The 16,344-nt window shown below is 43.1% G+C and overlaps 1 protein-coding gene across 1 annotated transcript; it reads left to right on the forward strand.

Annotated features, from left to right (window-relative positions):
* Nucleotides 1-1,002: 1,002 nt before the first annotated feature.
* LOC138952900 (uncharacterized) lies at nt 1,003-8,759 on the forward strand. Its single transcript, XM_070324649.1, has 3 exons — nt 1,003-1,295; nt 2,364-2,534; nt 6,784-8,759. The coding sequence occupies exons 2-3, from the start codon at nt 2,404-2,406 to the stop codon at nt 7,595-7,597; spliced, it is 945 nt and encodes a 314-aa protein (XP_070180750.1). The 5' UTR covers nt 1,003-1,295; nt 2,364-2,403; the 3' UTR covers nt 7,598-8,759.
* Nucleotides 8,760-16,344: the final 7,585 nt, after the last annotated feature.

Here is a 16,344-nt window from a genome sequence, read left to right on the forward strand (position 1 = left end):
ACACTTCAACAACAAAAAGACGGGCGCAGTGGTAAGACGTCGGCCTCCTAATCTGGAGGTCGTGAGTTCGAATCCCGGTCGCTGCCGCCTGGTGGGTTAAGAGTGGAGATGTTTCCGATCTCCCAGGTCAACTTATGTGCAGACCTGCCAGTGACTTAACCCCCTTCGTGTGTACACGCAAGCACAAGACCAAGTGCGCACGGAAAAGATCCTGTAATCCATGTCAGAGTTCGGTGGGTTACAGAAACACGAAAATACCAAGCATGCCTCCCCCGAAATCGGCGTATGCTGCCTGAATGACGGGGTAAAAACGGTCATACACGCAAAAATCCACTCGTGCTAAAAAGATGAGTGAACGTGGGAGTCTAAGCCCATGAACGAAGAAGAAGAAGAAAACATTTCAAAAATGATCGCTTAATTGCAAGAAAGTGGTTGAAGATGACAACATTACTTCGCACACTGATTCTGTGGTGTTCAAAGAGCCTAAAAATGCTGACAACCCACAATGGACCAAAATGTCGTGCCATCTGTGGCCTTAAATGATAACCAGTCTGGTATAATTCAGTTTGATATTGACGTTTAAGAGAGCATAATACTGTGTGTGTGTGTGTGTGTGTGTGTGTGTGTGTGTGTGAGTGTGTGTGTGTCTGTGTGTGTCTGTGTGTGCGTGTGTGTCTAGCTGTGTCTGTGTGTGTGTGTGTCTGTGTCTCTCTCTCTGTGTCTGTGTCTCTCTCTGTGTCTCTGTGTCTGTGTGTGTCTGTGTGTGTGTGTGTGTCTGTGTCTCTCTCTGTGTCTGTGTGTGTGTGTGTGTGTTTGTTTGTGTGTGTGTGTGTCTGCGTGCGTGCGTGCGTGTGTGTGTGTGTGTGTGTGTGTTCAGGCGAGTTGGGTAGGGGGTGGTAAGGAGAAGGACAGGAGAAGGAGTGAGACATACAAGGTGAATCTTTTCACGTGACAATTACGTGTCTTGTCTAGTTCATGCAGGCACATGACCATTGTGAACTCGTTGCGAGTGTCAACACTCCACACCACGATAATTCTCGCCGGGTATTCCCAAATTTTGGTTTCAGTCTGACTCAACTCGGTCTACTCATTGAGAAGGATGGGCGTGGAAAGCGTGTGTTATACGACAAAATCAAGTTTATCCCGCTTCAGTCGGCGTGTGTGCAGCATTCGCTTGAGGAACCGTCTGACGCGAAATTATGTTCAGTTCCTTCTGTTGGCAGTCCAAGCGCGCATTGTGGATAGCGTTAATGTGTTCCTCGGTCGGTCCATTTTGGTCACTTTTGGTTTTCCAGGTGAGAATCCTTTTGAGCATAAATTACAGTGTCCAGTCATGCTAATTGTTTTTACAATGCAATGTAGTAGATCGTGTTTGCTTGATTTATTCTCGGTTAATTAGAAGTGTTGTGTCTCATTATTACATATATCTTTTTTGTCGTGTTTATTGCAATTTTTATTTATTTTATTCATGTAACCCTAGGGGTTTTTTGAAATAAATATTGACTTTAGTTTTGCACACATCACAGATTTTTTTTTAAAAGAAGAAAAAACCAACATAAGTGCATAGACAGACAAACAAATACACAAAAAAGCAATTGTTAACAGTAGCAGTCTGCTAAAGAGGGAAATATTTTTGTTTTACGCTAATCGGGGCTTCAACACAAACAAACGAAGAAGCGCCTAACTTTCAGTTGCAGTGGTTCAGACCTGTTGGTTGGTTCTGTGCGTTAGATTTCTCCTCCTCTTCCTCCTTTTCATTTTTCTTCTGATCCCCCTTCTTCTGTTGGTTGTCTTCCTCTTCCCCCTTCTCTTCCTCCTCCCCCTTAACCTTCTTCTCCTTCTGTCCCTTCTCCGTTTACCCCTGTTTCTCCCTCCTGCTCCTCTTTCTACTCCTCCTCCTCCCCCTTAACCTTCTTCTCCTTCTGTCCCTTCTCCGTTTACACCTGTTTCTCCCTCTTGCTCCTCTTTCTACTCCTCCTCCCCCCCCCCCCTTTAACCTTCTTCTCCTTCTGTCCCTTCTCCGTTACCCCTGTTTCTCCCTCTTGCTCCTCTTTCTACTCCTCCTTCTACTCCTCTTTCTTGTCCTCCTCCTCCTTCTTCTTCGTCTCCATCTAACCCGCCACCGCCTTCTCCTCCTCCCTTCTCTTTCTCCACCTCCTCCTTCTCCTCCTGCACCTCTTTCACCTCCTCCCCCCTCCCCTTTCTATTAATACAAAATAGTCCCTCTTTAGGGCGAGGGCCAGATGCATAAAAAAAGTATACCTATGCTTATTCTGTTACCCTCGTGAGATAAAGAATTGTCATTGTCATTGTCATTGTCTAATATCATCCTTTTTGGTCACTTTTGAATAATATTCGTGCAGGAATCCACACCAACTCGGACAAGCCTTCAGGTCCCGTACAATGTGCAGTTACAGTCACACTGGCACAGTCCGCGGCAATAACTATGATCTTGCGCGAGCGTGTTCCTTTGAGTCCAGTCCCAGTATTAAAGGTACCCGATGGCGCGTCCACAAGGCGGTCATCATGGCAAGGTAGGATATTTCATTCTGAGTTGGTTCAGATAAGATAAGATAAGAAAAGATACAAACACGTTAATATAATGTCCATTTTCATTTCACACAAACATGGACATTTTTTGTTTGACACCACATCGCATTTCTAATAACACAAAGACACGATTAAAACATTAAAAAAATTTTAAAGTTTTCATTCTGAGTTGGTTCTAAAATATGTACATATATATTTGTGTTCTATCGCTTGTCTGAAAAATGATTGGGGTCATTGTTGACAGCATCTCAAAATAATTAAGGTATGGGTTTGTGTGTGTTTCTTTGTTTTATTCTGTTTCTCTGTCTCTGTCTCTCTAGGTCTCTTTCTGTCTCTGTGAGAGAGAGAGAGAGAGAGAGAGAGAGAGAGAGAGAGAGAGAGAGAGAGAGAGAGAGAGAGAGAGAGAGAGAGAGAGAGAGAGAGAGAGAGAGACGTAAGACGTAAGACGTAAGACGTAAGACATTTTATTGATTAAACACACAAGGTTCATTTCAACGGGGTGTGGGAAGGGGGGGGGGGGGGTCAGTAATACATGCCGTGTGTTTCTATTTATGGACAATCAACCGGTTTTATCTCTTTCTCTCTAACATATACTCACACGAACGCACGCACGCTCTCACTCTCTCTCACTCTCTCTCTTAAACCTAAAGACATATCCAGCGCATGAATTAACAATATGGGTAGGTGCAACGACAAGAAGTTTACAGTGCATGCTAACATACATTATCGGCTTTCAATCATGCTCTATCGTTCCACGGCACAAACTCTCTCTCTCTCTCTCTCTCTCTCTCTCTCTCTCTCTTTCTCTTTCTCCTCTCTCTCTCTCTCTCTCTCTCTCTCTCTCTTTCTCTTTCTCCTCTCTCTCTCTCTCTTTCTCTCTCCCTCTCTCTCTTTCTTTCATACATACAAACATTTCCAGCGCAAAAATCAACAATTTGAATAGGTACAACAACAACAGAGAGAGAGAGAGAGAGAGAGAGAGAGAGAGAGAGAGAGAGAGAGAGAGAGAGAGAGAGAGAGAGAGAGAGAGAGAGAGAGAGAGGGAGAGAGAGAGAGAGAGAGAGAGAGAGAGAGAGAGAGAGAGAGAGAGAGAGAGAGAGAGAGAGGCTATTATCAGTATGAACATTTCTCAAGTCAATTACAGTATAGCGTTCGTGGGATACCTCCAGCTTCGATGGGATAAAACTGGTTTATGTTTGATTTGTGTGTTTTTATGTTAATTACCTGCTCTCTTTTTATATTTAGTCAAGTTTTGACTAAATATTTTAACATCGAGGGGGAATCGAAACGAGGGTCGTGGTGTATGTGCGTGTGTGTGTCTGTCTGTCTGTGTGTGTGTGTGTGTGTGTGTGTGTAGAGCGATTCAGACTAAACTACTGGACCGATCTTTATGAAATTTGACATGAGAGTTCCTGGGTATGAAATCCCCGAACGTTTTTTTTCATTGTTTTGATAAATGTCTTTGATGACGTCATATCCGGCTTTTCGTGAAAGTTGAGGCGGCACTGTCACGCCCTCATTTTTCAACCAAATTGGTTGAAATTTTGGTCAAGTAATCTTCGACGAAGCCCGGACTTCGGTATTGCATTTCAGCTTGGTGGCTTAAAAATTAACTGATGACTTTGGTCATTAAAAATCTGAAAATTGTAAAAAAAAATAAAAATTTATAAAACGATCCAAATTTACGTTTATCTTATTCTCCATCATTTGCTGATTCCAAAAACATATAAATATGTTATATTCGGATTAAAAACAAGCTCTGAAAATTAAATATATAAAAATTATTATCAAAATTAAATTGTCCAAATCAATTTAAAAACACTTTCATCTTATTCCTTGTCGGTTCCTGATTCCAAAAACATATAGATATGATATGTTTGGATTAAAAACACGCTCAGAAAGTTAAAACAAAGAGAGGTACAGAAAAGCGTGCTATCCTTCTTAGCGCAACTACTACCCCGCTCTTCTTGTCAATTTCACTGCCTTTGCCATGAGCGGTGGACTGACGATGCTACGAGTATACGGTCTTGCTGAAAAATGGCATTGCGTTCAGTTTCATTCTGTGAGTTCGACAGCTACTTGACTAAATATTGTATTTTCGCCTTACGCGACTTGTTTCTTGTTTTAGTGTTGTTGTTGTTTTCGAAAATGAATTTTGGCTCACCCGAGTAATGAGTGAATCTGGTAATAAGCAGCCTGTATGGACAGAATGATGTCCGTCCGTGAACCAAAAAGTTAACGTTGAGATTTTCTGAGCTTTTTGAAGCCTGAGCATTCAAACTTTAAACACATCTACGGTTTGATGACCGCGAAATTGAAAATGTGGTTAAGAATAAAGAAATCATGCAAATTATATATATTATTTGCTTCAGTCACAAAAATGAGTGAGTCAGCGCTGTCTCTATGTATTCGGCAGACTGACTAAATGCTTTGATATCGCTTCACGCGACTTCTTTTTATATTTAGTCAAGTTTTGACTAAACATTTTAACATCGAGGGGGAATCGAAACGAGGGTCGTGGTGTATGTGCGTGTGTGTGTGTGTGTGTGTGTGTGTGTGTGTGTGTGTGTGTGTGTGTGTGTGTTTGTCTGTCTGTGTGTGTGTGTGTAGAGCGATTCAGACTAAACTACTGGACCGATCTTTATGAAATTTGACATGAGAGTTCCTGGGTATGAAATCCCCGAACGTTTTTTTCATTGTTTTGATAAATGTCTTTGATGACGTCATATCCGGCTTTTCGTGAAAGTTGAGGCGGCACTGTCACGCCCTCATTTTTCAACCAAATTGGTTGAAATTTTGGTCAAGTAATCTTCGACGAAGCCCGGACTTTGGTATTGCATTTCAGCTTGGTGGCTTAAAAATTAATTAATGACTTTGGTCATTAAAAATCTGAAAATTGTAAAAAAAAATAAAAATTTATAAAACGATCCAAATTTACGTTTATCTTATTCTCCATCATTTGCTGATTCCAAAAACATATAACTATGTTATATTCGGATTAAAAACAAGCTCTGAAAATTAAATATATAAAAATTATTATCAAAATTAAATTGTCCAAATCAATTTAAAAACACTTTCATCTTATTCCTTGTCGGTTCCTGATTCCAAAAACATATAGATATGATATGTTTGGATTAAAAACACGCTCAGAAAGTTAAAACAAAGAGAGGTACAGAAAAGCGTGCTATCCTTCTTAGCGCAACTACTACCCCGCTCTTCTTGTCAATTTCACTGCCTTTGCCATGAGCGGTGGACTGACGATGCTACGAGTATACGGTCTTGCTGAAAAATGGCATTGCGTTCAGTTTCATTCTGTGAGTTCGACAGCTACTTGACTAAATATTGTATTTTCGCCTTACGCGACTTGTTACATTTAGTCAAGTTTAGGGGGGAATCGAGACGAGGGTCGTGGTGTATGTGTGTCTGTCTGTCTGTCTGTCTGTCTGTGTGTGTAGAGCGATTCAGACTAAACTACTGGACCGATCTTTATGAAATTTGACATGAGAGTTCCTGGGTATGATATCCTCAGACGTTTTTTTCATTGTTTTGATAAATGTCTTTGATGACGTCATATCCGGCTTTTCGTGAAAGTTGACGCTCTCATTTTTCAACCAAATTGGTTGAAATTTTGGTCAAGTAATCTCCGACGAAGCCCGGACTTCGGTATTGCATTTCAGTTTGGTGGCTTAAAAATTAATTAATGACTTTGGTCATTAAAAATCTGAAAATTGTAAAAATAATATTTTTTTTATAAACGATCCAAATTTACGTTCATCTTATTCTCCATCATTTTCTGATTCCAAAAACATATAAATATGTTATATTTGGATTAAAAACAAGCTCTGAAAATTAAAAATATAAAAATTATGATCAAAATTAAATTTTCGAAATCAATTTAAAAACACTTTCATCTTATTCCTTGTCGGTTCCTGATTCCAAAAACATATAGATATGATATGTTTGGATTAAATACACGCTCAGAAAGTTAAAACGAAGAGAGGTACAGAAAAGCGTGCTATCCTTCTCAACGCAACTACCGTACTACCCCGCTCTTCTTGTCAATTTCACTGCCTTTGCCATGAGCGGTGGACTGACGATGCTACGAGTCTTGCTGCGTTGCATTGCGTTCAGTTTCATTCTGTGAGTTCGACAGCTACTTGACTAAATGTTGTATTTTCGCCTTACGCGACTTGTTTATTTTAATTTGTTCTTCCTTTCTTTATTTCTGGAAAGGTATGACAAATTCAAGACTGTTGTTAAAATCCCCACCAGCGTTGACAACCCCTCAGCACAAGTCTTCGCGGAAGTCAATAAATACAACTTCGCCAAGTCCGTGCTTCAGAGGTGCCCGGATCTTGCTAACCGGATTAAACTGGTTCCGGTTAACCACTCAAACATCAACAAAATTGGCCGAGGCTGGAAAATTCTGAACGGAGGCAAATGCAGGGGGAATTTTTACAAAGGGGCAACAGTGGCGATCCAGACACGACTCCAAGATCCAATAATGGGTCTATTGGAGATCGGGGGGTGTCCGACTCTCCCTCTCGATGCCGATGACCAGATCCCGTTGTTGGCCCTCGCTCACGAAAGTTACAGTAGCTCCGGGGGAGAGTGCGTCATCACTGGCATCAAGGGCGCCAAGGTGCGTGACAACAGAGGCGTGAAGACGTACCACGTGACGTCCCTGACGATCCACTCTCTGGGCAAGAAGTTCGGGGAGACGGACAGAGGCTTAGCGGGAGTCGAGGCTTACAAGAACTGGAACTTTCCGCGTCAGCAAACTTCTCAAAGGAGGTCTGATAGGAATGCGGGCTCGCAGGGAAATAACGTAATTCCCGAGCTTGCGTCACTGCCCACGAGAACCGTGTCGTCGCGACCCCCAGAACCTCTGGGACCCAACCTTTCTTTGTACGTAGAACGGCTGCTTAACAGAGATCCTCAGCTACGACACTTTCTCAATGAAGATTCCCTGAGGCAGCTGCTTGGTCAGCCACCCATTTACTCTTTCACCACCGCCAATTTGCGAATGGTAGCATGTGGTGCCTGAATTTGTATTCGTTAAGTTGTGGGAGGGGTTGCTTCTGCTGATGTACAGTACCTGTAAAGGGTGACCCACACTAAATGCTAATAAATTCTACACCTGTTGATTAAATTGCTTCATATTTGGTATACATTAACTTCAGTCTATGCATGGCCTTTCCACAGATCGAGTGGTAATTTTGTAGATTAAATGGTCTGGCTTTTGTGACATTTCAAAAACAGTTTCCGAATTTCGGGGTCCACTTAACAGAACGAGGTTTGAGATTGAGCGGTAGCAATACTTACCTATTTTAAATCCTTCAGACGTTTACCATTTTAATCATTTGAATGTCTGAGTATACAATAAAACACCCCCTTCAACCCCCAGATAATCGTTGACCTGAAAAAAGCAGTTACAGCGACCCAGCTAGCAAGCTTTCGTCGGCCGACTGACGATTTCAGTCGGGTGACGTCGTCAAATGTCGTGTGTCGACGTCCGTTGTCGCGCCGATATAGTTTGCCTGTGTGTAAAACTCGGCAAATGTACGTAATAAACCCCGACATCGGCCCGACGCAATGTTGCTGTCGATAAAAATATGCAGAGTTACGGGAGATAACAACTTGAATTTATTATCATTATTTTAACATTTGTTACGTCCCCTGTTCAAGCGTCGGGAACGGCGTGACATGACTCTGCAAATGCGAAACTAAATTATTCATATTTGTTGACTTTTTCACATAGGAGTAGGATAATTAATTGTAAGTTTTGTTTGTATATTTGCAATCAAATACAGCATGAGCTCAAACCATGAGTTTTACATTTTAAAAATACGCCATCATATATACTTGAAATACTCTTATAGCTTTCCTTACGGTACAAACAAGATTGAGTGTGAACATGGCCGGCTAGCTGCTACTTTCCCGCGTGACCGAAGTTTATTTGTTTTCTTAGTTCAAGTTAATATCGAAAGAAGAGACATTCTTGCGAATGTTGTACAGCACATTGATGATATGTTATCCGAGACGAATGTCGCCTCGGGATCTCAATCTGAGTGCTGGTCCCAGTACCACGTGGTGGCGGTGATAGTTGACAAGTTAAAATTGTGTAGCCAAGGACGGATGGAAACCTACAGGTGTGTTCAGGCTGTTAAACGTCAACTCGAGGACAACCGACGGATCCAGCGAGTAAGTGATTTTGGTTTTTCTTGCTTTAATGTTAGTTTTGCTGTTATACAGTGGGGGGGGGGGGGGGGGTACATACTGCTGTATATGTAGATGTAGGTGTTTTGTCCTGTTACAGTGGGGGGGGGGGGGGGTGGAGTACATACTCATGATACTGCTGAATCTGTAGCTGTAAGTGTGGTTTGCACTGTTACACTTGGGGGGTGGGGTGTATGTATACTGATGTATCTGTAGCTGTAGGTGTGTGTATTGCATTGTAACACTTGGGGGGGGGGGGGTACATACTGATCTATCTGTAGCTGGTGGTGTGTTTTGCACTGATGCACACTTGGGGGGGGGGGGGGGTGTACATACTGCTGAATCTGTAGCTGTAGGTGTGTTTTGCACAGTAACACTGGGGAGGGGGGGGGGGGGGTGTACATACTGCTGAATCTGTAGCTGGAGGTGTGTTTTGTACTGTTACACTTGGGGGGGGGGGGGCGGTTGTACATACTGATGTATCTGTAGCTGTAGGTGTTATGTACTGTTACAGTAGGGGGGGAGGGGGGGTTGAACATACTGCTGTATATGTAGCTGTAGGTGTGTTTTGCACACAGGGGGGGGGGGGGGGGTTGAACATACTGCTGTATCTGTAGCTCTAAGTGTGTTTTGCACTCTACACGGGGGAAGGCGGTGGAGTGTTGTACATACTGCTGTAGGGAAGTTTTGTACTGTTACATTGGTGGCAGCGGGGGGAGGGGGGTGTACATAAATTCTGAATCTGTAGCTGTAAATGAGTTCTGTACTGTTGCAGTGGGGGGGGGGGGGGGGGGGTTGTACATACTGCTGTATCTCATAATCTGTAGCTGTAGGTGTGTTTTGCACTGTTACACGGGGGGGGGGGGGGGGGGAGGGGGGTTGAACACACTGCTGTATCTGTAGCAGTAGGTGCGATTTGAGCTGTTACAGTTGGGAGGGGGGGGGGGGGTGTACATACTGCTGTAGCTGTAGGTGTTTTTTACACTGTTACACTTGGATTGGGGGAGGGTTGTACACACTGCTGTATCTGTAGGTTTGTTTTCCACTGTAACACTGGGGGGAGGGGGGGGGGGTTGTACTGCTGTAGCTGTAAGTGAATTTTGCACTGTTACACTTGGGGGGGGGGGGGGTGGTACATACTGCTGTATCTGTAGCTGCATGATATACTGCTGTAGCTGTACGGGGAGGGGGGGTTCATACTGCTGTAGCCGTTAGTGATTTTTGACTCACATGCGAAGCAAAAGTGAGTCTATGTACTCACCCGAGTCGTCCGTCCGTCTGGACGTCCGGAAAACTTTAACGTTGGATATTTCTTGGACACTATTCAGTCTATCAGTACCAAATTTGGCAAGATGGTGTATGATGACAAGGCCCCAAAAAACATACATAGCATCTTGACCTTGCTTCAAGGTCAAGGTCGCAGGGGCCATAAATGTGTTCTAAAAAACAGCTATTTTTCACATTTTTCCCATTTTTTCTGAAGTTTTTGAGATTGAATACCTCACCTATATATGATATATAGGGCAAAGTAAGCCCCATCTTTTGATACCAGTTTGGTTTACCTTGCTTCAAGGTCAAGGTCACAGGAGCTCTTCAAAGTTGGATTGTATACATATTTTGAAGTGACCTTGACCCTGAACTATGGAAGATAACTGTTTCAAACTTAAAAATTATGTGGGGCACATGTTATGCTTTCATCATGAGACACATTTGGTCACATATGGTCAAGGTCAAGGTCACTTTGACCCTTATGAAATGTGACCAAAATAAGGTAGTGAACCACTAAAAGTGACCATAATCTCATGGTAGAAAGAGCCAATAAGCACCATTGTACTTCCTATGTCTTGAATTAACAGCTTTGTGTTGCATGACCTTGGATGACCTTGACCTTGGGTCAAGGTCACATGTATTTTGGTAGAAAAAATGTGTAAAGCAGTTCTTAGTATATGATGTCATTGCTAGGTTTAGTTGTTTGACCTTGACCCTGAAGGCCAAGGTCATGTAAAGGTCAAGCATGTGAGTCGTATGGGCTTTGCCCTTCTTGTTTATACTGCTGTAGCTGTACGGGGAGGGGGGGTATACTGCTGTAGCTGTTAGTGATTTTTGCACTGTTACAGGGGGGGGTGGGGGGGTGGAGTACATACTGCTGAATCTGTAGCTGTAAGTGTGGTTTGCACTGTTACACTTGGGGGGTGGGGTGTACATACTGATGTATCTGTAGCTGTAGGTATTGCATTGTAACACTTGGGAGGGGGGGGGGGGTACATACTGATCTATCTGTAGCTGTAGGCGTGTTTTGTACTGTTACACTTGGGGGGGGGGGGGGGGCGGTTTGTACATACTGATGTAGCTGTAGGTGTGTTATGTACTGTTACAGTAGGCGGGGAGGGGGGGGGGGGGGTTGATCATACTGCTGTATCTGTAGGTCTAGGTGTGTTTTGCACTCTACACGGGGGAAGGCGGTTGAGTGTTGTACATACTGCTGTATCTGAAACTGTAGGTATGTTTTGTACTGTTACAGTGGTGGCAGCGGGGGGAGGGGGATGTACATAATTCTGAATCTGTAGCTGTAAATGAGTTTTGTACTGTTACCGTGGTGGGGGGGGGGGGGGTTGTACATACTGCTGTAGCTGTAGGTGTGTTTTGCACTGTTACTAAGGGGGAGGGGAGGTGTACATACTGCTGTAGCTGTAGCTGTAAGTAATTTGTGCACTGTTACACTTGGGGGGGTTGTATATACTGCTGAATCTGTTGCTGTAGGTGTGTTTTATACTGTAATACTGAGGGGGGGGGTGTATACGGCTGTATCTGTAGCTGTAGGTGTGTTTTGTACTGTTACAACAAATGGTTGTGGTTGTACTGTTACAGTGAGGGCGGTAGGGGCGGGGGGTTCTACATACTGCTGTATCTGTAGCTGATGTGTTTTGCACTGTTACACTGGGGGGGGGGGGGGGGGGTTGTACACACTGCTGTATCTGTAGGTTTGTTTTCCACTGTAACACTGGGGGGAGGGGGGTTATACTGCTGTAGCTGCAAGTGAATTTTGCACTGTTACACTTGGGGGGGGGGGGGGGTGGTGGTGGTACATACTGCTGTATCTGTAGCTGCACCCAGCCAGCTAGACATTAGCGGCCGATAGTCGGCCGACCACCCTTCAAAAAGTCGGGCAGGTGACGTCAAAAGATACGACGCGGGTGTTGGCCCGACTAACTTTTGCAAAGAGGCAACGAGGAGGCCGACAGGCGGCCGAACACCTGTACTATGGCGGCACGCATCCGGTCCGATGTTAATCGGCCCGATGGCTTGTTGGACCTGCGGCCCGACACCTTATGCCGACATCGTCCCGATGTCTTCCCGCTGAAATCGATATCTTCCCGATGTCGGCATAAAGTGTCGGACCGCAGGTCAAACAAGTCATCGGGCCGATTAACATCGGACCGGATGCGTGCCGCCATAGTGCAGGTGTTCGGCCGCCTATCGGCCGCCTCGTTGCCTCTTTGCAAAAGTTAGTCGGGCCAACACCCGCGTCGTATGTTTTGACGTCACCGGCCCGACTTTTTGAAGGGTGTTCGGCCGATTATCGGCCGCTAATGTCTTGCTGGCTGGGGAGGTTCAAGGCAATCCATAGACATGATATCGTTGGTGTCATTGACAATTTCGGAGGTGTAATTTGGAACACATTTTGGAGAGACTGAAAAAGTCGGACTATTTTACCTACAGACTGGACACTTTGTGGAATGGTCGTGAACAAACTGAAGTTCATGCACAACAACTATGAAGATATTCGCTAAACTCAAATGACTGGAAAAATGATCCCCTCTGATGTAAAGTTACACTTACGCAATGGCGCGCAAAATTCATCAATAGCAAGATCTAGATGTGGCACTTTTCAGCACGTTTACGGGAACGTGTACGAGTAACGTCATCAAATCTAGTTTTTACGTCACGCGTTTGCCAAGATCTGCAGTCTTGGTTGAAGCAAGACAACGGATGATTTGGAACATTGGAGAGAAAAAGTGAGTCACGGGTGACGCAATATCTACACGTACACGTACAGGTCTTTCCTACACGTTCGATCATGCAGAACTCTGTCATGACATGAACGCATTCCCCCATGAAAAATGTCCTGATCCTGTCTGTAATTGCTGTATTAAAGTCACTGTCTGTCTAATGTTGGTTATGGTGTATTAGTTCATTCAAATAACCCCAGAGGTAACAATCTTGCGAGCTTAAATCGGCTTATTTTGGCCACCGCTCAATTCCAAACCTCGTTCTGTTGAGTCAACCCCCGAAATTGGAAACCTTTTTTGAAATTTGACCCAAAATCAGACTATTTACTCTACACAATTGCTACTTGGTGCAATGGTAATGCATAAGCCGAAGTTGAAGGACAGTTATCATGATGTTATACGATCAACATATGTAGAAGTTATTAGCATTTTTGTGGGCGGCATTTTTGGGGGTCATCCTGTACAGAGGTTGCAGAGAGAACGACCAAATACTCTGTACGGAAACGAGACAAAGTTGACATAATGTTTTTTGTCTCAGATTGCCCGTGATACCTATTTTGTTCCCCGTGTGGGGCCGTTCCGTGGTGAGGTTGTTGCAATGGCAATCAAAGATGAGAAAGATATATTCATCTTTGTTTTGGGTCCGTATTGAGTTTTCGGTCGTTTTACTCGCAACCTCTTAATAGCTAAATTGGTATAACTGCGTCTTTGTTTGGTAGTTCTGTTCGTTTCTTTGCTTTGCAATTTTCTACTTTTTTTCTGCTTTGTTCCAAGAAGCATGTCTAGGATTCCCGCTACAACTGCTACATGTAATAATACATAATTATTTGAGAATTCTGTATAACCGTTAGATGTGTATAATGTGCGTAAACTTTTGTGTGCTACTTAGTTTGTTTTTCATTATTGCTCTTTCTAGTGTTTTACGATGCTCCCATGATCATCGCAGGGATTCCAACAGTCGTGCTGATAATAATTAATTAACCACTGTGTTAGAACTGTGTAAAAGCGTGAAAAGCGATATTGGCTGTCCATAGAAAATATTTTATGTTCATGTTCTTACACTGTTTCGACTACACTTTCGACACCAAGTTGTGTAAGAACAAGGAATGTAAAGTACTGTGGATATTTAAGTGTGTGTGAGTGTGTGTGTGTGTGTGTGTGTGTGTGTGTGTGTGTGTGTGTGTGTGTGTGTGTGTGTGTGGATGTGTGTGTGGATGAGTGTGTGTGTGTGTGTGTGTGTGTGTGTGTGTGTGTGTGTGTGTGACAGACAGACAGACAGACAGACAGACAGACAGACAGACAGACAGACCGACCGACGGACAAAGTATGTTAGTGTGTTTGTCTCTTTCGTGTATTTGTGTATCCTTTCATCTGTCTATTCGTCTGTCTGTCTAGATTCTTGCAGAAACACAAACAATTTGTGTACAGTTTGCACAGTGGTTATGTAGCCCTATATGCGTTTGCAAAGGTTAACCCGTTGACTGCCACGTTATGTATCAGGTACGATTTTTGCTCTCAGTAAAAAACATCAACACTCAGACAAGGGAAACAACCGTTGTAAATTGCCCTTTAAATTGGAGCAAAATGATGGTCTCCCCTGAAAATTATTAGCTTAATTGTTTTACTTTGTATGTTATGATTTTATTAATTGAATTTTTGACTAAATGTTTCCTGTAGTCAAGGTCTAAGTAGTGTATACAGACTCTGAAGCTATATGTTGCAATTACCAGCAGACTGAACTCCTTCTCATTCCACTTCTTAGACCTATGCCTAGTGACATCCGATGCGGACAACAACAAAAAAATGTTTGCCACCGACAAACACGTCCAAGGGTTTAGAGGTCGATTTGACAGATATTCAGACAGAAAGACCAACGGACAGACAGCCAGCCAGCCAGCCAGCAAGCCAGCCACCCAGACAGATACTCAAACACATACACACACACACACACACACACACACACACACACACACACACCTCGTACACACACACACACACACACACATACACGCGCACACACACACACACACACACACACACACACACACCTCATACACACATACACACGCACACACACACACACACACACACACACACACACACACACACACACACATACAACCCCAAACACGCACACATGCACACACACATACACATGCACACACATACACACACACACACACACACACACACTGTGCATACACACACACACACACATACATACATGTCCAGATTACTTTACCTCAGCAAAAACCTTTGGTTTTGCTTCCTTAACTAGAAACTTCCAGGAATTAGGTGGCCCAGGAATGTGCTCTTAAAAAACAAAACGAAGGCGTTCCAACTATTTTTATCCCACACATCTCAAAGTTTGTAATCTGAGAATACAGGTTCTGGGTAATATGGGAGACTCAAAATTGTTTGTTCACTTCCCCCACACATATTTGCCAATCGAGGAGCTCTTTTCCTTCCTGTAGGCGCAATTTTGGGCTTATATTGATTCTGAAAAGTGGACAAGAATTAAAAAAAAAAAGAAGATTATGATAGGCTATTAAAGAACTCTAAAATTTGCCCTGTACTGCTCCTTTAATAGATCTTTAGTCGATTTCAATTGCAGCATATGGATTTAGGAATGGTGCATCAGATATATATTCCCAGTTCATATATATTAGTGTCTCCTTAACGGGGGTTTTCCAGATAGAAGACAATACAATTTTACAGATACCTTTGGGAGACATGTCTCCATTATACAGGTTTATAAGCATTTCAGCATGTATTCCTTTGATGCATAAAAAATATTGCTAAATTATTATACCTGTTTAAAATTGTTGCTGTTGTTGGCGGCCCATACCCTGACAGGAGTGACGGGCATTGAGTTGAGTGAGTTGAGTTAAAATTGTTAATTGGGCAGTATTGAACCGGGCTTTATTGGCCTTGGGTAGTCTTTACACTTTTATTTATTTTTTGTCTATCATAATTTTCAACTCGAGATAAAATTAATTTGTGAGACACATTAAAACGATTATCCCTGAACAATAAACTGCTACAAGCACATGTAGATAGGTTTTATTTTTTGTTGTTTTTAACGTCTCGCTTGTTTAATAGTGCATATCGCCGACGGTGGAGCTTTGACAGTTAACGTGCACCACACTTGGAAGGAGGTCGCAGCACAGGCGGTGTCAAATATCAAACATAACACCAAGCCACAGTTTAGAAGTTGTAAATTAAAGTTCTGTGAACTTATCTGACTTGGTGATCCCTTTCTAAACTGTTCAACTCTGTGTGTTTCAGTAGTGCAGTTAAGTCAAGCTGACAAAGCCAAATCCTTAAAGCCCTCAAGAACATGCCCGTTCTGCCACAAAAAATGTGGCGAAAAACTCTCGCGGCACATCACAAAGATGCACAAGCATGAAACCAAAGTGATGCTGCCATGGCTAACCTCAAGAAGGAGGGAATTCTTCATGTCAATCGACAGCAACTGAATGAAGACAATCCACAGTATCAGAGGGAACGGAAAACCAAAACTGAACATGACATGACCATTTGTGGACTTTGCAAAGGTTTTTTT

This window comes from Littorina saxatilis, linkage group LG17, assembly GCF_037325665.1.
Source record: "Littorina saxatilis isolate snail1 linkage group LG17, US_GU_Lsax_2.0, whole genome shotgun sequence".
Taxonomy (NCBI): Eukaryota; Metazoa; Mollusca; class Gastropoda; order Littorinimorpha; family Littorinidae; genus Littorina; species Littorina saxatilis.

Excerpts from the sequence above, each read along its gene's own strand:
- LOC138952900 (XM_070324649.1), top strand. The coding sequence starts at position 2,404 with ATGTGCAGTTACAGTCACACTGGCACAGTCCGCGGCAATAACTATGAT. Across the intron at positions 2,535-6,783 it reads AAGGCGGTCATCATGGCAAG|GTATGACAAATTCAAGACTG; the intron begins GTAGGATATTTC and ends ATTTCTGGAAAG.